Raw genomic sequence first — 22411 nt, forward strand, 5'->3', positions numbered from 1 at the left:
TTAACCCACTGAGCCGCCCAGGCGCCCCAAACACACAGCTTTTATCTGAAAACCAGGACCTGCAAAAAGCTCACTTAACATGATTTGTTTCTTTCTGAAAACGATTCCAAATGCGGGTCATTAGGCTACACAGGAGGGAGAGAGGAGGGTCCAGGTGTGGTGGGGGCGGGGCTCTGTGCCCAGCGGGGGGCCTCTGCACCTGCTGCAGCACCTGTGCGTCGGAAGGTCTCTATAGACCTCTACTGGAGGAATGAACGAACAAATGAATGAATGAATGAATGAATGAACAGGCAGAGAAGATCCTGGGCTTGGCCTCAGGTAGCTCCCAGCCTCCCCGTCTAGCAGCTGAGACCCTCCATAGTGCTACTCCAGGCAGTAGCTGGGGTGGTGGGGATGCCAGGCTTTAACACACAGGGGAGGTCACTTGAACTTGGAATTGAGGGAGCAGGTGGGGGCAGGGTGGGCCAGGCCAAGGGGCAGCTGTGCAAAGGCCCAGAGGTGAGGCCTTAGCCGTCCAGCGACCCGGGATCCTGACAAAGAGGCGACAGGACCGGTAAGCTCCGTTTCGCTGTCACCCTTTAGAACCCGTGGATTATCTACCGTGGAGGGTGAGCCCCTGTGCGAGCGATGGTTTAGATACACAAAAGAGAACCCAGTGGGTCAGAAAAAAGATGTGTCCATCAGGCGTGCTTTCAAGTTGAGAGATTGGGTTCATCTCTCTGTCTCGTCTCAGGACTTACTGAGAGAGATGGGGAGAAGGATTCTTCTTTTAGCTAAAATACTTAACTCTACATTAAAGCCACTTTCAACAGCGCCTCAGTAGCTAACGGAGAGGAACGGGGAGGCCAAAACAAATGAACACCCTAAGTTTTCTGCTTCAGTGAGGAGGAGACCCCTTCGGCGCTCCTGGGCGAGTCTGAGTGTGTGAGGCGTCGGTGTCCGGGGGGCCACTCGGGCGGTCAGTCTGACCAGCAGGCCCGGAGTCCAGGCCCAGGTGCATGCGTGTGTGCGTGCGTATGCGCATGTGAGTTACCCCCTCACATGGCATTCTTACACCTGTGCCCCTTCCTGCCCGTGTCACCTTTACCAGCCTCCCTGGGCTTCACTTTCCATGACTAGAAAACAAGTGGGAGTGGCTCTGGCCTCCCCAGCTGCTCGGCGGACGGACGGACCGAGTTCAAAGGCACTGGGTCACCCCAGGCACAGAGCCAGCCACGTTGACATCGTTAGTGTCCCTTCCCCGTAGCGGGGGAGGACCTCCGTTTCCGTCATCCCCGCCCCCCCCCGCCCTGCCCGGTGTCCCACATGCTGTCTGGCTGGGACACAGCCCCGTGTGACCACGGAGCCACACACGCCTCTGTTTTGGGGGCTGCTGAGTGCCAGAGCCGCTGTGCTCGTTCCAGGAACCAACGCGTGTGCGGACGGGAACGGGGGCTGCAGCCACCTCTGCTTCTTCACGCCTCACGCCGCCAAGTGTGGCTGCCCCATCGGCCTGGAGCTGCTGAGCGACCTGAAGACCTGCATCGTCCCTGAAGCCTTCCTCGTGTTCACCAGCCGAGCCGCCATCCACAGGATCTCCCTGGAGACCAACAACAATGACGTGGCCATCCCGCTGACGGGTGTCAAGGAGGCCTCGGCGCTGGACTTCGACGTATCCAACAATCACATCTACTGGACAGACGTCAGCCTGAAGGTACGGTCTGCGAGGTGGCCTCCGCTGGCGCTGTCTTGACGGCTTTCATGGTCTTTTTGAAAGAGCTGTAGTATTTAAGGGCGCCTGAGTGGCTCAGTCGGCCAGCCCTCCGACTCTCGATCTCAGCTCAGGTCTTGATCTCGGGGTCGTGAGTTCAAGCCCGTGGTTGGGGTCCGTGCTGGGCGTGGAGCCTACTTGGAAAAAAAAAAAAAAGCTGTAATATTTATGGTAACGTGATCTACGACCGTAAAGTCTGAGCAAACTTTTAATAAACAAACATGAACGATTATCACGAGCAGATCCCCTACACACAGATGGGCTTTTCTGGAGCGATTGCGGATCTGTGAGACGTTTTGTTGTAAGTTGACATCGTCTCTGGCTTCGCTCCCTCAGCAGTGCCCACCTGCTTAGCAAATGCTGTCCCTATGTACAGCACGAATACATGGGGATACACAGAAGGGCCTTTTCTTCTTGTAAAGCAGGATTCTGCAAACCAGCTCGCAGGCTGACCCCCTGGTTGTGTAAATAAAGTTTTATTGGAACATAGTGATGCCCATTTGTCTATGGCTTGTCCGTGCCTGCACTTGTGTAGTGGCCCCAGAGCAGTGTGGCCCTCGGAGCCTGCATATTTATTGTGTGCCCCTTTATGGAAAAGTGTGCCAGGCCCTGTTCTGTCCCGGACAACCGAACTCCTTGATCTTATTCTCCCGATGGTGTTACACATCTCTTTGAGATTTTTCTGATTCTGAAAGTCATGGGAGCTCACTGAAGAAAGAGGACAGGAGAGAGAAAAGGATAAAGAAGAAAGTAAAAATAAAATAAAAATAAAAATCCCTCATTTCCCGTCAGCTGACGTTTCCAGGGAGCTCCCGATGTCAGTGCTGCTCATGGTCCCCGTCAGGTGCGCTAGAGGGTTCTGTGTCCTGGTGTCTTTCACTTAACATTATAAGAGCTCAGGCCGCCTGGTTGGGTCAGTCATTGAATGTCTGCCTTGGGCTCAGGTCATGATCCCCGTGTCCTGTGATCAAGCCCCGCATTGGGCTCCCTGCTCGGCGGGAAGCCTGCTTCCCCCTCTCTCTTTCCCCCTGCTTGTGTTCCCTCTCTCGCTGTCTCTCTCTCTCTCTGTCAAATAAATAAAATCTTTAAATAAAAACATGTACGAGGTAACTGATACGCTGCTAGGAACTCTTTAGGTGAAGGACGTAGTCTCCACAGATACTCCCTATTTTACGTAACCAGTTTCCTTCTTTTAAACATTTTGTTAGCTTCCAGCCTCTCTTTGGTTTCCATGACTCCTTAATCTTTTGCATTTTTTATTAGTTTCCTGGGACAAAACTTCGTGAAACTTAAATACTATCAGATCTTTTTTTTTCCATAAAAACGTTGTATTTTCCTACATTTCAAGTGTTTATTGAAAAACCCTTGCACGTTGACGATCGGGCCCGCGATGCGGTCAGTAGCTGCTCTGGGTGGCCGGGGGTCCATCTCGTGGTCCGAGGTTGAGGGGAAGGCTGGTTCCTAACCCGCGGCCCTTGCCTCCTCCCCTGCTGCAGACCATTAGCCGAGCGTTCATGAACGGGAGCTCCGTGGAGCACGTGATCGAGTTCGGCCTCGACTACCCAGAAGGCATGGCTGTCGACTGGGTGGGGAAGAACCTCTACTGGGCGGACACTGGGACCAACAGGATCGAAGTGGCCCGGTTGGACGGACAGTTCCGGCAGGTCCTCGTGTGGAGGGACCTGGACAACCCGAGGTCACTGGCCCTGGACCCCACCAAAGGGTAAGAGCCATTTTTGCCCACCATGTGTGTCCCCCTCCCCCCGCCACTTCCGCACGTCAGCCCGCGCGCGATGACCGTAGCCTTGGGGATGGCTGCCCAGCGGGCCCTCGCGTGACAGTAGTCCCAGCCACTGCCGGCTTCGAGGCGGCTGGGGCCAGCGGGACCCGTGGAGGTCTCTAGTTTATTTCACAGAGGGGAAACTGAGGCCCAGAGCAGCAGGGAGGAAGGGGGGATGCTTCTCTCAGTGCAGCATCTGGGGGTGGGGGGCCTCCAAGGGGCAAGGGTCTCTGTCCCTGAATTTCCAGAGGGGGAAACGGAGCCGCAGAGAAGCTGAACGACTCACTGAGTGTCCTGTAAGCAGGGAGGGTAGAGCTGGGCTCCTTCCCTTGCCCCGTGTTGCTGGCTCTGAGGGCCCTGGACCCCGGCGAGCTCAGAAGGGGCTCCTTGCCCACCTGCCTCACCAGGCACCTGCTCTTTTTGACCTGGCAGGAGCCTGGAGGCCCTGGGCACGGGGGCTGCGGGGGCCAGGGTTGAGCCTCCCTGTGCGCCAGAGTCTTCTGTGCTGCAGACCCGGTGCTCGTCCCCTGGTGCATCAGAGCTGTGTTCGCCACACCCAAAGCACTGCCTATCGCACGCCGTTAGGGACGGAGAGACTGCAGGATGGCAGAGCAGAGAGAAGGGCCCAGTTGTAGCCCAAGGGCGAGTAAAACGTACACGGTTCTGGAACGGGGGCTCCTTCTGTAGAGCTGCTGAAGAAGAAGGGAGGTGGACCCTAAGGAGGCAGGAAAGCCGAGTTTGGATCCTGGCCCTGTAGTGCCTACTGGGCTCCGAATCTTGTCCTCTGTCCCTTTTGAGTAAGAGGACAGTGTGTCCTGACAAACCCACATTCATCCTGGCTTCTCCGGTCACCCTGGTGTCCTGTCCAGCTTAATTAGCGTTTGCCTCTGACAAGAGTGTCTCCCTGGAGTTCTAGTACAAGGTCACCCCATCTGTGCTCCCAGTCTGGGTCTGTAAACGGATGTGTTTGCCCTTACCCTGCAGGTGAGCGCTGTGGGAGTTCAGGAGGCAGGAGGCAGCCCGGTGACGGCACCTGGGGGGACGGTGGGGTCGTAGGCAGCTCCCAGGGTGTTGCCCTTCTCCCGCTTCCTGGAGGGATGTCACCAATGTGGCTTTCTCCAGGATGGAGAGGGCCACACCGAGGGGACAGTGGTGGTTGTGTCCCCCTGCCCTGCCGTGAGGGTGGACGCAACTGAGCCTGCCCTGGCCTCCCTGTGTTTTCCAGCTACATCTACTGGACTGAGTGGGGGGGGAAACCCAGGATTGTGCGGGCCTTCATGGACGGGACCAACTGCATGACGCTGGTGGACAAGGTGGGTCGGGCCAACGACCTCACCATCGACTACGCTGACCAGCGTCTCTACTGGACCGACCTGGACACCAACATGATCGAGTCGTCCGACATGCTGGGTGAGGGCCAGGTGGGGTCCTGCTGGGCGGGGGCATCCCTGGGCTGGGGGGCTGACTCCCTCTCCACCCCACCGCACCGTTCCTTCTGGCCTGTGAGCTGTGAAGCCCCCCCCGGAGATGTGGACCCAGCCCCGGGTGTTCCTCCGGCTTTGTCTTCTTCTGGGGCTTGTCCCTTTCCTCCCTGGTGCCATCGCTGTAGGCATGTCTGCAGAGGCCCGAGGGACAGCGGTTTCCTGCACACCTACCAAGAACCAGGGCCCAGGGAAGCTTTGTGCCAGGACTCTAACATGGTGTAGGTTTTCACTGATGGGGAAACTGAGGCCCAGGGAGGTGCCAGGATTTCCCTGAGGTCGCAGAGTGCTGCCCAGATTCCATCGCCATCAGACCCGGGGCACCTACTCTGTGCAGGCCATTACTCTCGGATTCACTAATAGGTCATAGACCCCACATCCTGGGATCAGTATGAAAAAAAAAAATACCTCATTCCAGGTACCCCACCAGTGGGGGCAGGACATGCAAATCTAGGCTGTACCGCCGGAGGGAGCCGTTATGTTAGCTCTCTTACGTAACCAAGTGATAAGGTGGCCCCATGTGATGGAGAGAATTTGATTTTCTGATCGCTGCTGCCCCCTGTGATGGGCGTGGTTGTACCCATTTTATAGGTAAGAAAACAGAGGCATGGGCCAGCTGGATGGCTTGTCCCAGGTACTGTGTGAGCAGAGCCAGAGCTGGAACCCCAGTGTCCTGGTTTCTGCTCGGGGCAGGCCATACCCTCCCTGCACGCTGCCTGTCCGGGTTTCTGAGTCTGCTGGCGAGGTTGGAATGTGTCTTTGAGTGAGCCATGCCAGCCCCCCGCAGTGATTTACGAGAGGCCGATGCCTGAGGAGGAAGCCATCCCTGAATGGCGGTGGTTGCGGGAAGTAATGATGCTCACTGACGGCCCCAGAGGGAAGACACACTGGGGGGAAATCAGCGCCAGAAACTTCCACGGCTCTGCTGCGTGCAGGTGGCCATGTGCCGTGTGCCTGGCTGTCACCCTGCCCTAACACGCTCTCCGTTTAATGCCGTAGACATTGACACACCGGGGGCCTCCCTCTGACAGTGCGGCCTCAGCCACGTTCCTTAACCCTCCTGGGCACTCGGTTCCCCAACACGGACGGCACCGCTTCACGCAGCTGCCGTGGGAGACCTGGGTGAAAGCACGTCTCACCGAGGGTGGCTGGCGGGAGCGCGGGGCCCAGGGGCGTGTGCGCGAGCCTGTGTTTCATGGAAGCACTCAGGAGCGTCTGTATGTAATAACGGGTTTGTTTTTGATGGCAAAATGATCAACATAGGGCATTTCTGAAAATACAGAAATGCAGGGAAAGAAAGTAATTATTCATAATTTTCACCATCCCATGATAATCAATATTGTTGTGTCAGCATGTTTTTTTCCTAGTCTCAAAAATTTTCATTTCTTTTTTTTTTTTTTAAGGTTTTAAATAATCTCTACCCCTAGTAGGGGACTCAAACTCATGACCTTCAAGAGTTGCATGCTCCAAGGACAAAGTTAGCGGGGCCCCCCCTTTAATTAATTTTTTAAAAAAGTTTTTAAAAAGATTTATTGATTTATTTGAGATCGAGAGAATGCTCATGCTCGAGCTTGGGGAGGGGCAGAGGGAGGGGGAGATTCTCAAGCAGACATCCTGCTGAGCCGGAGCCTGACACGGGGCTCGATCCCAGGACTCCAGGATCATGACCTGAGCTGAAGGCAGACGCTCCACCGACTGAGCCCCCAGGTGCCCCGTCCGCTCTACTAGTGATGGGCACCCGGGTTGTCTCCCAGTTGCGGCTCTGCGCACGTTGTAGTCTGTGTCACTGGAGTGACAGCACGTGCGTTTCCGCTGCGGTGGGGGGGATGTGCCTGGACCCAGGGTAGGTGGCCTCCGGCTGCCGTCGTCCCTGCTTCTTTCCAAAGTGGGGGAACGTGGGTTCCCGGGCAGCCTTGAACCAGTCGGCCCTGCGTGGAGGCCCGGCTGTGCGTCACTGATGCCGCAGGCGTGTGTCCATGCAGGTCAGGAGCGCGTTGTGATCGCGGACGACCTTCCGCACCCCTTCGGCCTGACGCAGTACAGCGATTACATCTACTGGACCGACTGGAACCTGCACAGCATCGAGAGGGCCGACAAGACCAGCGGCCGGAACCGCACCCTCATCCAGGGCCACCTGGACTTCGTGATGGACATCCTGGTGTTCCACTCCTCCCGCCAGGATGGCCTCAACGATTGCATGCACAACAACGGGCAGTGTGGGCAGCTGTGCCTTGCTGTCCCCGGCGGCCACCGCTGTGGCTGTGCCTCACACTACACCCTAGACCCCAGCAGCCGCAACTGCAGCCGTGAGTGCCTCGCTGTGCCCCTGTACCCCCACCCTATGGTAGGTCAGGTTGGCTCTGGGGGTGGAGGCGCAAAGGAGCCTCTTCTCTGGAGGTACCTTGGCGTCCATGGATGGTTGAGTGGGCTGTGCACTGCATAAGCCGCGTGGTATCTGGAGGCCTAGGCCTGGTTCTGTGAGGGAGTACTCTCCCCATTGACTGGATTTTATATCCAGTGATCCCCCTATGGGCTGTCGCAGCTGAGGGCTTGGCCCGTGCATCTGTGTCTTGATGAGGCAACAGGTCCTCTGCTCAGCTGGGGCCTCCCTACTCTTGCGCTCCCTTTGGTCCCGCAGTCCCTGTCCCCTGGGGGCCATCACCTTGAAGAGTCAAAGAAAGCTGCAGGTAACCCACTGGGGACGCCTGTGACTTGAGTGTCTGCCCTTGGGGCTGGCAGACCTGGGGCCATGATTTAGTTTCAAATCACCCAGCTGTAATACTCAGACAGTGGCTTGAACTGTCGGCCTCTTACACATTCTCGGCTGTGCCATCCCTGCACATAGGCTGTTTGGCTCACTGACACGCCCATAAAGTGTCCCTTCCCATGTCAAGGTCACTGCATACAGTTTCAGTGGTTCCCATGAGCGCATGTAGGCATGAGACAAATGATAGAGCTGTCCAAGCATTAAGTGCATTTATGGGGGGGTGTTTGATAATTACTATCGTTACCCTTCTTCTGTCTTGAGTCTTGATAATTTAAAAATGCTGTCCATTTCAAAATAGCTCATGCATTTAGGAAATACTGCAACAGCAGAGACACACATAACATGGAAAGTAGAATTTGCCATAGTCCGTCCCCCACCCCCGGAAGCCACTTTATGTCCTTCCAGCGTTCTCCCTGCGGCTTCTAGTAGGTGCATATGCAAACCTGCCTCTCACGAGGGAGCGGAGCGCCGTCCCTCCCTGCCGACCCCATCTTCGGCTCCAGACACTGACGCGCAGCCTTCTCGTCTGTTCGCCCCATTCTAGCGCCCACCACCTTCTTGCTGTTCAGCCAGAAATGTGCTATCAGCCGCATGATCCCCGATGACCAGCACAGCCCAGACCTCATCCTGCCCCTGCACGGGCTGAGGAATGTCAAGGCCATCGACTATGACCCCCTGGACAAGTTCATCTACTGGGTGGATGGACGCCAGAACATCAAGCGAGCCAAGGACGACGGGACCCAGGCAAGTGTACCTGTTGGGGGGACACGGGGGTCACTTCTGCAAGGAGCTCCCCAGGACCGTTTCCAGGCTGCCACCCCGTTTTGGTTAGCAGAGGGGCGCCAAGAGAGCAGGCTTGTGTCAACAACCATCTGCGCGCTAATTATGTCATCCGGGGTATATCCTGAGCAGCGAGAAACCCTCTGATTATGATTATATGTAGAAATGGGATTTTTTTTCTTCCCATAGGGATTTTGTGCCAGGCTGGTTGGTATTGGTTATTCTGGATTTATTCTTAGTTCATAGGACTCGTAGAGTCTGTTTTGCTGTAATGCAATGCGTGTGTTCCCAAACCTCACGACGCTGTGCAGAATCACACAGCAAAGCCACAGGGCTGTGGGAGAAGGGCGAGGTGCATGGCCTTCAAAACTCTTGCCAGGGACATGTGAGGATAGGGACCTCATAAGTACAGGTGCACCTTTCTGCCTACATTAAATGATTCAAGACACAACTCCTAATGACCTTGAAGACACCTGAAGTTGGCTGGGGACGTGGACCCACGGGAGGTGGCCTCTCGGAGATGGGGCGGGAAGTTGTACCCCCAGCGTGCCCAGGCGTGGCTCGCAGCCCGCGGTGGGCGGAGGGCGCTGCTGGCGTGTGCTTGTGCATGTGCACGCGGCTCGCTCGGGGCCGCAGCTGTCCTCGAGGTCACCCAGCGTTTGCTCACAGACAAAATCATGCTTTGACAAACGCGAACTCTGTGCGAGGCTCAGACGGGCCCTGGTGAATCGCTAGAGCAGAGCCCGCACGCGTTTTCAAAAGTACTTCTCGTAGTGGAACCGGCGGCTCTCGTGTTAGCTGTCGGGGGCCTGTTCCCTGAAGGACAGTCGCCCGGCGGCTTTGGGGCCCGCGCGGGGTTTCCGTGTGCCCGGTGGCGCTGGCCTTCTGCTGGGGTGGCGCTCACCGACACGCCCGGCTCTTCCTGCCGGCGTCCAGGAGCTGCCGGACCCAGTGCTCCCCGTCTCTGCGGCGCAGTCAGGGCCCGACCTCCTGTCCTCACGGTGAGGTCTTGCTGCTGTTACAAGGCGACGCAGAGAAATGCTGCTGGTGGAAGCTTCCAGACGATATCTGTGTCTGTGAAGGTCCCTTGGCTGTTCACCCTGACCTGGGTCCCAGCGCTGTGTGTCTGGGCTGGGCCTCGCTCTGGACAGAGTGCCCCGTGGCCAGCACGGCACTGACGAGCTGTCCCCTGCGTTCTGTGTCCCTGGTTGGTGGTAAAAGTCGCAGCTGAGCCCTGGCAGCCGTGGTGTCATCTCTGCGGTCGGCGGAGCCTGGCAGAATGGTGGGAACGTGTTCCTTTCATTCGTCCCGTGCAGGGGACAGCCACGTGCCGTCATTTGCGGGACAGGAAGTGTGAATTGGTGGCCTGTGGCTTCCCTGCAGAGGGAGGTACTGGGCGCAGATTGCCTTAGCGTCGCATCAGGCGGTGTTCTCGCCTGGTGTCTGAGAAAACAACAAGGGGCTTTGAAGGAAAAGTCCTTTAGGGACACCTTCTGGGTTTCTGCTTGCTTTGGGAAACGTCGGTTTCCCTCCCTGGAGTCTTGCCGGCTTCACCCTTTGGTGGCTCTGATTCTCTGTCAGGGGCGCCCTTTGCCCCCAGGGATGACGTTTTATTTTATTTGCTTATTTGTTTTTAAAGATTTTTATTTATTTGAGAGAGAGAGTGTATGAGAGCACAAGCAGGGCGAGGCGCAGAGGGAGAGAGAGAAGGAGGCTCCCTACTGGGCGGGGAGCCCAATAGGACACGGGGGCTCGGGGCTCGATCCCAGGACCCTGAGAGCATGACCTGAGGGAGCTGAAGGCAGACACGTAATGGACCGAGTTACCCCGGTGTGCTCCCCACACCCCAAGGATGATGTTTTAAATCATCTACTTGACTGACCTGTTATTCCAATAAAATATTTTTATTGTACTAGATATATGTAACATGGGGCACCTGGGTGGCACAGTAGGTTGAGCGTCTGCCTTCGGCTCAGGTCATGACCTCAGGGTCCTGGGATCGAGTCCTGCATCAGGCTCTCTGCTTGGCAAGGAGGCTGCTTCTCCCTCTGCCTGCTGCTCCCCCTGCTTGTGTGTGAGCACTCTCTTCTCTCTCTGGCAAACAAATAAAATTTTTAAAAAATCTTTAATAACATCAAATTTACCATTTTATTTTATTTTTTAAAGATTTCATTTATTGCGGGGCGCCTGGGTGGCTCAGTGGGTTAAGCCGCTGCCTTCGGCTCAGGTCATGATCCCAGGTCCTGGGTTCAAGCCCCACATCGGGCTTTCTGCTCAGCAGGGAGCCTGCTTCCTCCTCTCTCTCTGCCTGCCTCTCTGCCTACTTGTGATTTCTCTCTGTCAAATAAATAAATAAAATCTTTAAAAAAAAAAAAAAAAAAGATTTCATTTATTGGGCGCCTGGGTGGCTCAGTGGGTTAAGCCGCTGCCTTCGGCTCAGGTCATGATCTCAGGGTCCTGGGATCGAGTCCCACATCGGGCTCTCTGCTCAGCAAGAAGCCTGCTTCCCCCTCTCTCTCTCTCTCTGCCTTCCTCTCCGTCTACTTGTGATCTCTCTCTGTCAAATAAATAAATAAAATCTTAAAAAAAAAAAAAAAGATTTCATTTATTTATTTGACAGAGAAAGAGCACAAGTAGGCAGAGCAGCAGGCAGAGAGAGGGGGGAAGCAGGCTCCCTGCTGAGCAGAGAGCCCGATTTGGGGCTTGATCCCAGGACCCTGGGATCATGACCTGACCTGAAAGTGGAGGCTCAACGCACTGAGAGCCACCCAGGTGCCCCAAATTTACCATTTTAACCATTTTCAAGTATGCAGCTCAGACTTACGAAGGACACTCCCATTGTCATGCCACTATCACCACTGACCGTCTCCAGAACTCTGTCACCTTCCCAAACTAAAAGTCTGTCTCCACTAAACACTCACTCCGCCACCCCCTCTGCCAGCCCTTGGCAACCTCCCTTCTACTTCCTGTCTCTGTGAATTTGATTTTTCCAAGTACGTCATGCAGGCAGGATCCCGCAGTAATCGTCTCTTTGTGTCTGGCCTCTTCCACTCACCGTGATGTCCTCAGGGTTCATCTGCATCATAGCAGGTGTCGGAATGCCCTTCCTCTTAAGGCGGACGATACCCCACGGTGCAGACGACCACAGCTGCTCGGTCCGTCCACCGACAGACGCTGGGTCTTTGGGCTGTCGTGACTACCCTGCTGTGGACATTGCCACATGTCTAGGACATGCCCTGGACATAGGCTAGGACATAGTACTGGACATGCCCTGCTGTCCAGGACTGGCGAGAGGGAGAGGTGTTGATTGTGGTGTCCGATAGGATTCTATTAAGGAATTTCCCATTTGCGTCAGTATCGTTACTGACACTGACGCTGGAGCTCGGGTTTTCTAACTGGCTGGTCGTTGCCGCCCGTCGGCCAGAGGATAGGTGTGGCTGCAACGCATTTCGCAGCTGTTTGTTCCCATAACTGGTGCCCCAAAGGCTGGTTTTAGACCCGGCCTTGCAGATCCACCCTCCCTGGGGAACCTGATTCCTACTAGGGCCGACCGGAATCGTGCTGCACTCCGAGCCTGGCAGGTGCTCTGGGCTCTGGTTTTGGCCAGAGTCTATGAGGAAAGGAATGTTGGAGCTCCAGTTGGAGCTGAGGCTTGGCTCTCAGAAGCCCCAACTCTTGGGGATGTGGATGTTGGTACCTGTGGAGACACAGTCCTTTAAAGTGGTGCTTTGCACTCAGATGTGTCACATACTTCTAGCTGCCCAGTGTTTCTGGACCAGGGGCTGCTGTGTAGGGGGAAGGGTGGTGTTCCTTTCTAGCTGGGTTCCAGAGGCTGGGTATGGTGAAGGGGCTTCCTTTCGGCCGCAGGCCCCTTCTTGCACCAGGAAACTTCGTTTTGACTGCTAGCAGGAGATGGACAAAGTTTACAATGAGCTCTTAGCCGAGCATCGTGCTAATGATGCCCTCTCAGAGGAAGTGACTTTTCATCCAAACCGTTGGTGGTAGCTCTGGGAAGCCCACTTGGCACCAGGTCATATCACCTGAGAACCTGAACATGGTCTTTCTGGGTAACCCAGGGGGCCCAGATCCCCCAGGGAGTCAGGCTTCTGGCCGTAAGGGAGAGAAGGGTGACGTTGGGCTCTCCCCTCCTCCCGCAGGATTTCGTGAAACGGCGTTCTCTGCCGGTAGCTCCGAAAGCCAGGTCTCGACCCTGAGATGCAGTGGATGGCAGAGTCAGGCAGAGCTCCGCAGAGAGCCTCCCGGGGCAGAGACACAGGGTGGCCACACTGCTGGGCTCCCCTTAGGGAAGAGGGATGCAAAGGGCAGACTTCTGTTCTATGCACCTGTCGTCCTGGTGCCCTAAATTTAAAAAAAATAACAAGGTTGGAAGGGCTCCTTCCTAAAGCACGAGTCCAAGAAACTAAGCAAAGAGAGAGCAGATGTTTCGAGGAGGCAGCTGTGAGCCTGGGCTCATTGTGGAGCCACGAGGCGGCCCTTCTGTGGGGCAGGAACAGGACGCGGAGGGCCTGGGAGCTGACGACCCACTGCGAATTTGCGGGTGGGTGGGCTGGTGACCCGAGCTACCGGCTGAGAGCCTGGCCACGAGCTGCTGCTTGCTCAGTTTCCTGCTCAAGTCGGTGTGCGGTGCGCGCTGACCCGACAAGAGGGGGCCCCAGACCCGGTTGGAGTCCCACCTTGCAGTCTGCACGCAGGCTCCGAGGCCTCCACCCTCCAGCAATGTCCATAGCCAAGGCTCGTCTCTTCCTTGTTACAGCCCTTCGTTTTGACCTCCCCGAGCCCGAGCCAGAACCCAGACAGGCAGCCCCACGACCTCAGCATTGACGTCTACAGCCGGATGCTCTTCTGGACGTGTGAGGCCACCAACACCATCAACGTCCACCGGCTGAATGGAGATGCCATGGGTGTGGTGCTCCGTGGGGACCGCGACAAGCCGCGGGCCATCGTCGTCAACGCTGAGCGGGGGTGCGAGGCCAAGGGGCGGGCGGGCATAGCAGTGCAGGGTTTTGCATCCCAGCGGGGAAACATGGGGAGGATAGAAGATTTGGTTCCTAGGTTTTACCCTGTCCCCCTCAAATCTGAACCCAAAACAAAAATCCCTTCCAGAGCATCCCAGCTGAGGGCTGTTCATTCACTTGCATATGCTCCATCATGGGGAGCTCACTATCTCAACTCCGCAGAGCTTCTTCCTTCCATGAAGAGGCAGGCAGACTCGGGAGGGTCCCAATGGGAATAACCAGGGGGAGGGGGACACTGAAAGCCGTGTGACATAAAGCTCAGGAATAAAGCTAGGCACGCGAAGGTCTGCGGGCGGGCGGCGGGCACACGACTGCCACCTTCAGGTACCTACAGGGCTGCCACCAGGCGGGGCTCAGACTTGTGGAAGGACCGCTTGATGGGGCTCAGGCCTGGGGACGACCAGTGTGAACACTGCCCGGTGGGCCAGGCAGACCCAAAGTCGAAACCTGACCCTATCACTTGCTATCCATGGGACCCCAGGCAGGGGACGTCAGCTCAGGGCCTCGGTGTCTCCATCTGGGAATCTGAGGATGGTGGTGATGTCAGCCCCTGCAGCACACGAGGGCTCGGGGGGCACATGCCTAGTTATTTTGGGGGGCTCTCTAGCAACCTAATGGGTCTCCCTTGAGGCTGGCCTCCCTAGAGGCAGGGACTTCTCAGCCAGAGCGCGTGCTAGTCCTCGAGGCTGTCACAGCAAGTGACTATCAGCAGGGGGTTACAGGAACAGATGCTGGTCCTTTCACCGTGCCAGGGGCCAGAAGTCTGAAGTCAGCTAGGCTGTCCCCCTCGGGAGGCTCTGCGGGGACCCTTCTTTGTCTCTCTTCCAGCTTCGGGGTTGGGGGGTGCGGCTCCAGGTGTCGACCAGGTGGCCTCACCTTGATTCTTATTGGCATCTACAAAGACTCACTTTCCAATTAAGGTCACGTTCTGAGCTCTGGGTAAGATAGGACTTCTTGGGGGACACCATTCAGCCCCGCACAGCCTCGGGGGCCAGCCCTGCCGGGTCTGGGGCTGGCCTGTGTGGTGCTTTGCATGCTCGATCCTGGCCGTGGAGGTGGCGGGCCATGACCCCTGTCCTTCACTGGCCCCCCCACCCCCACAGGTACCTGTACTTCACCAACATGCAGGACCGCGCAGCCAAGATCGAGCGAGCGGCCTTGGATGGCACCGAGCGTGAGGTCCTGTTCACCACGGGCCTCATCCGGCCCGTGGCCCTCGTGGTGGACAACAGGCTGGGCAAGCTCTTCTGGGTGGACGCGGACCTGAAGCGCATCGAAAGCTGTGACCTGTCAGGTATGTGCCCAGGGGCCGCCCGGGGCTTGGGTCCCTCAGCAAGCCATAGGTCTGACCTTCCCCGGGACAGCCCGCCTGCCCCCCTCGTCATCCGTCATGGGGGTACCAGCCGCCGTGCTCGTCAGGGCTCCGTTTCAGGTGGGCCTCGTGCTGGGGATTGGTGTCTGCCACAGACAGTCTCGGCCGAGTGTTCCAGACATAGGTCCCAAATGATGCCCACCTGCTAAGGCAGAAGAGGAGTCTCAGAGAGGGTGGGTGGCCTGCTCAGGGTCCCCCAGTGCAGGCGGGGCCAGGAGTCAGACCCCTCCACCTCTAGCACCGCACTTACAGCCGCCCCGAGGCGCTTTTCTTCTGAGCGAGGATGCTTCCAGGGAAGCCTCACTAGCTCCTGGCCCCAGGCCAGAGCATCGAATCCCCCCGGGGTCCCTGGCAGCCTCCTGTTCCGAGCTGCACCTGGACTGAGCTCTGGGGGTCGGCCCCCCCTCGGGGGGCCCTTGTCCCACTCGCAGGGGCCAACCGCCTGACCCTGGAGGACGCCAACATCGTGCAGCCGGCGGGCCTGGCCGTGCTGGGCAGACACCTCTACTGGATCGACAGGCAGCAGCAGATGATCGAGCGTGTGGAGAAGACCACCGGCGACAAGCGGACGCGGGTCCAGGGCCGCGTCGCCCACCTGACCGGCATCCACGCCGTGGAAGAGATCAGCCTGGAGGAGTTCTGTACGTGTTGGGGGGCGGGGGTGGGTGTTGTGGGCAGGAGCCCGCCGGGAGGGTGGGCATCGGTGCATCGGGGCCGAGCTCTGAACCGACCCCTCGGAGTGAGTAGGAGACTGGCCGGGGTGAGGGGCTGCGGGACGGGCCGTTGGCCAGGGCCACTCTTGGGCTCTCCATCCGCCGCCCCTCCGTCCAAGGCTGACCCCCTCCTCTACTACCAGCTGGACAACCTGCTCTGCTTTTTGGGGGTCCTGTGGTGAGAGTCACCCACCTTTGAACTAGTGCCCCCTTTGAAGAACTCCCACTCAACTGATCAGTAGCCTTACTGCCATCTGTGAAGCCCCTTTGCTGTGTATGGTGACCAGACCACAGGCATGACGTCTCGTTACCGCCACCATGCAGGCGAGCAGACCGGGAGGCGGAATTTAGGATTCGACCTGCCACAGTCTGGGCTGTGCCCAAAGGCTGGGAGGGAGGGACCCCTACCCTTGGGACCTCTTGTTCCCCCACCCCTCCGTATATAGCTAGAGATGGGTATAGGAGCTTGTGTGTATGTGTCTGTCTGTCTGCCCAGTCTGTATTCAGTAACTAGACCTCGGCTGCCGGCTGGATGCTTGCTGCTGGGACAGAGTGCTGAGTAGGGCCGTCACTGTCCCTGTCCTGTCCAGCTACCTTTAAGCTGCCCATCTTCTGGGCCCTGGGGGCCGCCCCATCTCCCCCATGGCCCCTCATCCTCCCGCTGGCTCACGTCTCCCTGGAGTCCCCGTCTGTGATTGCCTTTCCTGTCCTGCTCTGAGGGACTCCTGCTAATTCCTTGGCTCCCTCTTGACTCAGGTGTCCTGCTCTTAGTGGATAAGCTTCTCTCTTGAGCTGGGGACGTCAACTCTGATGAACTGAACGGTGGCTTCTGTGTTGACTGCTGGGTGGCTGGTTTCTGGCCTGGTGGGTTCTTGTCCAGGTCCGGGATAAGTGAAGTTGCCGGCCGGGTAAGCGGCTTCCAGATCACTTGGGTGCCTGATGGATAGGGGTCCAAGTGCCCGAGTTTCCCTTCTCAGCCAAGCCACGGACTCCTGGGCATCACAGCCTTGAGAACTGCTGGCCCGTGGTCAGCATGGTGAACTTTGAGCCCATGAATGTCCAGTCCTGTGGGTGTTGGCACGAAGCCCAGCACGCCGACCAGCACCTGAGGGGATGGGAGCGCCAGGAAATGTTTAACAAACAGGGCTGAGGCTGGAAACTGGGGCGTCCCTGTGAGTGCAAACGTGCAATGTCTGGGGTGACATGAGAAGCTGCTCGCTTGGGGGAGAGTGGGAGATCCTTGAGTGAGCTCTCCCGTGTTGATTTGGGATGTGGGGCACCCAACCTACTTACTCTGGAAATTCTGCAGCTCAGCTCTAAACCACAGGTGGCGCTCTCCGGCCCCTGGGCCCCATCTGGGATTTTGTAAATAAAGTTTTATTGGCACATGGCCACACCCGTTGTTTTCTGTGCCACACACAGCCCCCTTTGCGTGACAGCTGGCAGACTTGTGACAGACGATGTGGCCTGTCAAGCCAAAAGGATTTACTTTCTTGTTTATAGAAAAAGTTTGCTGTCCCCTGCTCTAAACCGTGACTTCTGTCACTTTACACACTTAATCCCAGAGGCTGAGTAGGGCACTGGTTTTTCTGTGAGGCTGGGGGTCATGCTTTCTCTCACTTCCTCTCACCGGAGGGAGGGCAGCCACCCTCCCAGGATTCTTCCTGTCGGTCAAGTGTTGGTTAAGTCGGTTCATTGAGCTGAAACCTGCGAGTTCCCTGGGGATTCCCTGTCCTGCCCTTTATCTCCGCTTGGGTCAGCTTCCTGGCGCTGCCGTACCAAACCGCCCCCAGGTGACCCAATGCAATGGCAGCTTGTTTTCCTACAAGCTGGAGGCCAGATGTCCGAGGTCAAGGGGGCAGTTGGGACTGCACCCCTTCTGGGGGCTGTGGGTGGGGACGGCTCTTTGCCCCTTCTGGTCTGTGGTGGTGACCGGTGTTCCTTGTGTCCCCGGGGCTCCAGTCTCCGCCTCTCTCATCGCACAGACTTTGCCCCTGTGTCTGCATCTCCGCCTCCCCTGGAGTCTCTTACAGGGATACCTGTCGTTGGATTTATGGCCCCCCAAAAAATCCAGGATGATCTCCCTGGATCCTTAACTTGATTACATCTGTGAAGACCCTTTCCCCCAATAAAGTCCCATTCACAGATTCTAGGCATTAGGACGTGGGTGTGTGGGGGCCTCTGCCCAATCCGCTACACCGTGAGAAACTGGCAGTGTAGACCGGTGGTTGTGAACGTGGCGGGAGTGGGTTAAACGGGCCAGGGTAGGATGTGAGCGCTTTTGGCTTCCGCTTCCGTCTGTAAGATGCGTGGCAGAGGAAGTGGACTCTGTAAGCTGGCTGCCCTGGGAACTAAGTGGGGCGATGTGTAGCCCTCACCCACGGGAGCACCCACTCTTGTGAGTTCTGGCCTCGCCCTGGTTTCCAGCACCCTCCAGGCTGCAATCCTGAGGTGAGAGCCAGAGCCCAACCCGCTCCCTCTTTGTGTCTCCACAGCGGCCCACCCATGTGCCCGGGACAACGGCGGCTGCTCCCACATCTGCATCGCCAAGGGTGACGGGACCCCACGGTGCTCCTGCCCAGTCCACCTCGTGCTCCTGCAGAACCTGCTGACCTGTGGGGGTAGGTATGACTTCAGCGGTTACTCCTGGGACACTGGGTTCCCCGCCTGCCAGGTCCCTGCTTCACAGCCTTTTAAAATCACAGTCACTGTGTCATCCAGCCTCCAGAGCCAATGTCCAATGTCCCTCTTCTTCCAATGTATGCATTTGGGGCTGCGAATTTCCCTCACAGTACTGCTTTCGCTGCATCCTACAAATTTTGATAAGTTCTATTTTCTTCCCTTAGTTTAAGTTGTTTTAGAAGTTCTCCTAAGATCATCTCTTTGGCTCCTGAGTTATTTAGAAGTGTGTTGTTTTAATATCAAAATAATTGGGGGATTTCCTAGCTCTCTCTCTGTGACTTGTTTCTAGTTTAAAGATCTATTTAGTTTTACTTGAGAGAGAGAGAGAGTGCGAGTCGGGGGAGACAGAGGGGGAGAGAGAGAATCTCAAGCAGACTCCCTCCTGAGCACAGAGCCTGATGTGGGGCTGGATCCCAGGACTCTGAGATCGTGACCTGAGCCAAAAGCATGAGTTGGATGCTTAACCAGCTGAGCCACCCAGGAGCCCCAGATTTCTCCTTTAATTCCGCTGTGGTCGGAGAACATACTTTGTCTGACTGCTATCTGTCTAGCTTTGTGCAGGTGTATATGACGACCCAGCATGTGGTCTTTCTTGGTGAGTGTTCCGTGTCCGCTTGAGAAGGACAAGTCCTCTGCTCGTGTCGGGGGAGGTATTCTGTAGAAGTCAGTTAGATCCAGTGGATGGGTGGTGGTGTTCAGGCCACCTGCGATCTCTGCTTGCCTGTTTCTCTTTGTAATTTTGTCTGTTCTCCGTCCTTCCACCCTGGACCCTCTTTTCCCCCTAAAGCTGAGTGGGGAGTGGTCAAGAATGTAAGTAAGCTTGGGGTCAGGCACACCTGGCTCAGATCCTGGCTCTACCACTTCCCAGCTGAGCCGTCCTGGGCTGATCACCTGCCCTCTCTGAGCCCTCGCTTTCTCTTCCGTGGAAAAGAGAGGTTGAGAGCACCTGCCTCGGAGTTGTGGTAGTGTTACCTAACAAGCACTTTACATGGTCCCCGGCATGTGGCCCACAGGAATGCCAGCTTGCTATTGGTGGTGGGACGCTGGCCAGTCCCAGTAAAAAGTGACTGTTGTTATCCTTCCTGCGATGAAGCCCACATCCCAGGGCTTCCTCTCTCCTGCCCCCAGAACTCAGGCTGGTTTTAATTCTGTCCCTTTTCTGCTTATCCTTGCCCCTTAGGGCTCCCACACTGTGTCCTACACACAGAAGATGCCCGTTCTCAGCTCGCCTTGCCCCTGGAGCTCAGGGGGTAGGACCACAGGGCCTGTCCTTCTGGAACTTTCTCCTGCCTTGCCTTACACTGTGAACCTCAGAGATCTTTGCCTAGAGCAGAGGGGACATTTTGTGGCTGTCCCTGATGGGGGCCACCTTGACCCTCCTGAGCTTCTTTACGGCTTTTTTCCAAGTTCCAGCCTCAGGGCTCACATGGTTTTGTGGCCTGAGTGGCTCTGACCCCCGCAGATGTCCAGGCTGCTCTGGGAAAGAAGGGACTGCCCAGAGTGCCCTTGGAGCCCAACCCTGGGCCTCTACCTGAACGAGGTGCCCACTCGGCCCCTCTCCCAGCCCTCGGTTTGGCCCTTCAGACTTGTGGATGCCTGGCTACTTCTCTGGGGGGAGCACAGAAGGATAAGAGCTTGGAGGGGTTCTCGGGGGTGACAAGGGCTCTTGTGCCTCCCGAGGTGGCAGGAGCCAGACGGCAGAAGGGGCTGCCAGCCACGTGCTTCAGCTTTCTCGGGCGCTGCCACTAAAGCTGGTTGAGCCCTTCCTGAGCCAGAGGCAGCCACACACCCACGCTCGCCTTGCTGTCCTGAGAGGAGCAGGGGACGCAGTGTGGCTGCTTCTGTTTTGGGATGAGGGAACGGAGGCTCTGGGAGGTTGGGGCGTTCATCTGGTTGTACAGATTTGCCGAAGGGCGCCGAGGTTCAACCCCAGACCTGTCCTACTCCCACCCGGTCCCATCCTGCTCCCCAGCTGAGTCCTGGCCGGCACCGGCCTGTACTGAGGAAGGTGGATGTGAGGAATGGAGCGACTCGCCATGGTCACCTGGGAGGAGGTGGCCCCAGGTCTCCTGTCTCCTGCTCACCCAGTCCCCCACCACTGGGGGACTCCCTCCACTCGGAGCCTTCCTCCTCCCCCTTGCACCCTCCTACCATGGCATCCTCGCTGTCCTGCCTCTCCTTAGCCTGCTCCCCACCCCCCAGCTGTATCTGGGGGTGTGCTGACCACCCGCAGAGTCCCAGCCCACGGCTCCAGCTGCTCCAGACCTGTGACAGGTGCAGGTCCCGAGCATCTGCTTTCTGACCCCCCATCTCCCGGGGTGTGTGTATTGTGTGTGTGTATATGTGTGCATGCCACGGACGCTCGGGTGTGGCCAGGCGGACATGCATACAGACTCTACACGAGACGGACAGCCCAGCTGGGGACCCCAGGCAGGCAAAGGTAGGGCCCCAGCTGGGGCTCTGGCGGGCATCCCCAGAGACCTGGCCCAGTGCCTGATGTGCGTGTGAGGAGATGGAGAGCCGCAGGAAGGGGGGTCTGCCCTGGCTTCTCAGTGGTCAGAGTGGAGTTTCTAGCTAAGAGCATTTTCTGCTCACCTTGTGTTCACCTGCTGCTTAAAGCTCAGGTTTCCATTCAGCACCCTTTCCCTACAGTTACAAAAAGCAACAAAGGAGATTCGTGTCTCCCTTCAGCAAACGTTTATGACCCCCACCTTCATCTTACACTGGGTCTAGAGGCGGGACTGTGACCCGTCACACTGCCCTGGAGACGGGGGCGGTACAGCACCCTCATCGAGCTGAACCATCTCCCGCTTGGAAGCCCAGCAGCGCCTGGCCCCGGGGGGCGGTGGGTGAAGGTGTTCGCCGTGTTCCCCGCAGAGCCTCCCACCTGCTCCCCCGACCAGTTCGCCTGTGCCACCGGGGAGATTGACTGCATCCCGGGGGCCTGGCGCTGCGACGGCTTCCCCGAGTGTGACGACCAGAGCGACGAGGAGGGCTGCCCGGTGTGCTCAGCCGCCCAGTTCCCCTGTGCGCGGGGCCAGTGCGTGGACCTGCGCCTGCGATGCGACGGCGAGGCCGACTGCCAGGACCGCTCGGACGAGGCCGACTGCGATGGTGAGGCCAAGGGCTCCCTGCTGACCCCCTCCCTCCCGGTCCCATCCCTGCCCGACCCCGCCTCCGGTCCCGCCCCTGCCTCTGGTCCCGCCCCTCCAGGCCCCGCCCCCGCCTCTGCTAGACCCTCCCAGAACCTGCTCCCACCTCTGCCCCACCCCCTCCCTTGCCGGCCCTGGCCCCTTCCCCACCTCCCCCGACCCCTGGGCCTGCTCCATCCCGGCTGCCCCCTCCCCAGAAGCCAGCCACTGGCCTTGCCCTCCTGGAGCTCCGGCTCAGTCTGGCCACGTAAGAGCAGGTTTGCCATAGAACCTTTGCCAGGGTCAAATTGCCAGACGCTCCTCGGTTTAGGAGAGGAAAAGGTTACTTTTAGGCCCACCGAGGAAAACACTGTCATCCACCCCGCCCCATCCGGTCAGGCGATTTGGCTTGAAGACAGACTCAAAGAGCCTTCCCTCACTGGGCCGAGTTTCGCCAGAACCCAAGGCAGATCCAGGAGTCAGCCGGACTTCCGTGGCGCGCCCTGATCAGTCCCGGTCCCGCAGGCGCTGCTGTCTTCCGCCGAGGGGTGTGCGGAGTCACGCTGGCGCCTGGCTGGTGTTAGCCCTCCACTGAGCCCAAGGGACAGAAAGGTTCCCTTAGTCACCCCCAGTCCACTCGGACCAGCAGGATCTTCCATATCCCATCTGTGTGTCTCCTCTGAGTTTTCCTTTTGTAAACGATGCGCTGGGTAGTTTACTGCGCACACTGTCAGCACCATGGCCCCACGACTGAGCTTGCGGGGTGGGGGGGGGCTGCGCTGTCTCCCCCACAGCTGGCGGGTGTGTTCTTCGATAGCTCACCGTCCACTGTCCCCTGCGTGGTGAGCCCCCATCTTGTGGGAGATGAGGGCCTGGGGGTGGGGTGCCGCTTCCTCAGCTCCTTCCGTAGAAAGCTGCA

General features: G+C 57.7%; 1 protein-coding gene across 1 annotated transcript in view; it reads left to right on the forward strand.

Moving 5' to 3' along the window:
- Nucleotides 1-22411, forward strand: part of LRP5 (LDL receptor related protein 5) — a 98485-nt gene that overhangs the window by 65441 nt on the left and 10633 nt on the right. The window contains exons 9-18 of the mRNA XM_047691076.1: nucleotides 1404-1693; nucleotides 3247-3473; nucleotides 4756-4940; nucleotides 6994-7317; nucleotides 8323-8522; nucleotides 13333-13541; nucleotides 14698-14888; nucleotides 15398-15607; nucleotides 18175-18300; nucleotides 21239-21475. Of these exons, the coding sequence (XP_047547032.1) occupies nucleotides 1404-1693; nucleotides 3247-3473; nucleotides 4756-4940; nucleotides 6994-7317; nucleotides 8323-8522; nucleotides 13333-13541; nucleotides 14698-14888; nucleotides 15398-15607; nucleotides 18175-18300; nucleotides 21239-21475 (2199 nt within the window). The remainder of the gene's footprint in view (nucleotides 1-1403; nucleotides 1694-3246; nucleotides 3474-4755; nucleotides 4941-6993; nucleotides 7318-8322; nucleotides 8523-13332; nucleotides 13542-14697; nucleotides 14889-15397; nucleotides 15608-18174; nucleotides 18301-21238; nucleotides 21476-22411) is intronic.

Source organism: Lutra lutra, chromosome 10 (genome assembly GCF_902655055.1).
Source record: "Lutra lutra chromosome 10, mLutLut1.2, whole genome shotgun sequence".
NCBI classification, from domain to species: domain Eukaryota; kingdom Metazoa; phylum Chordata; class Mammalia; order Carnivora; family Mustelidae; genus Lutra; species Lutra lutra.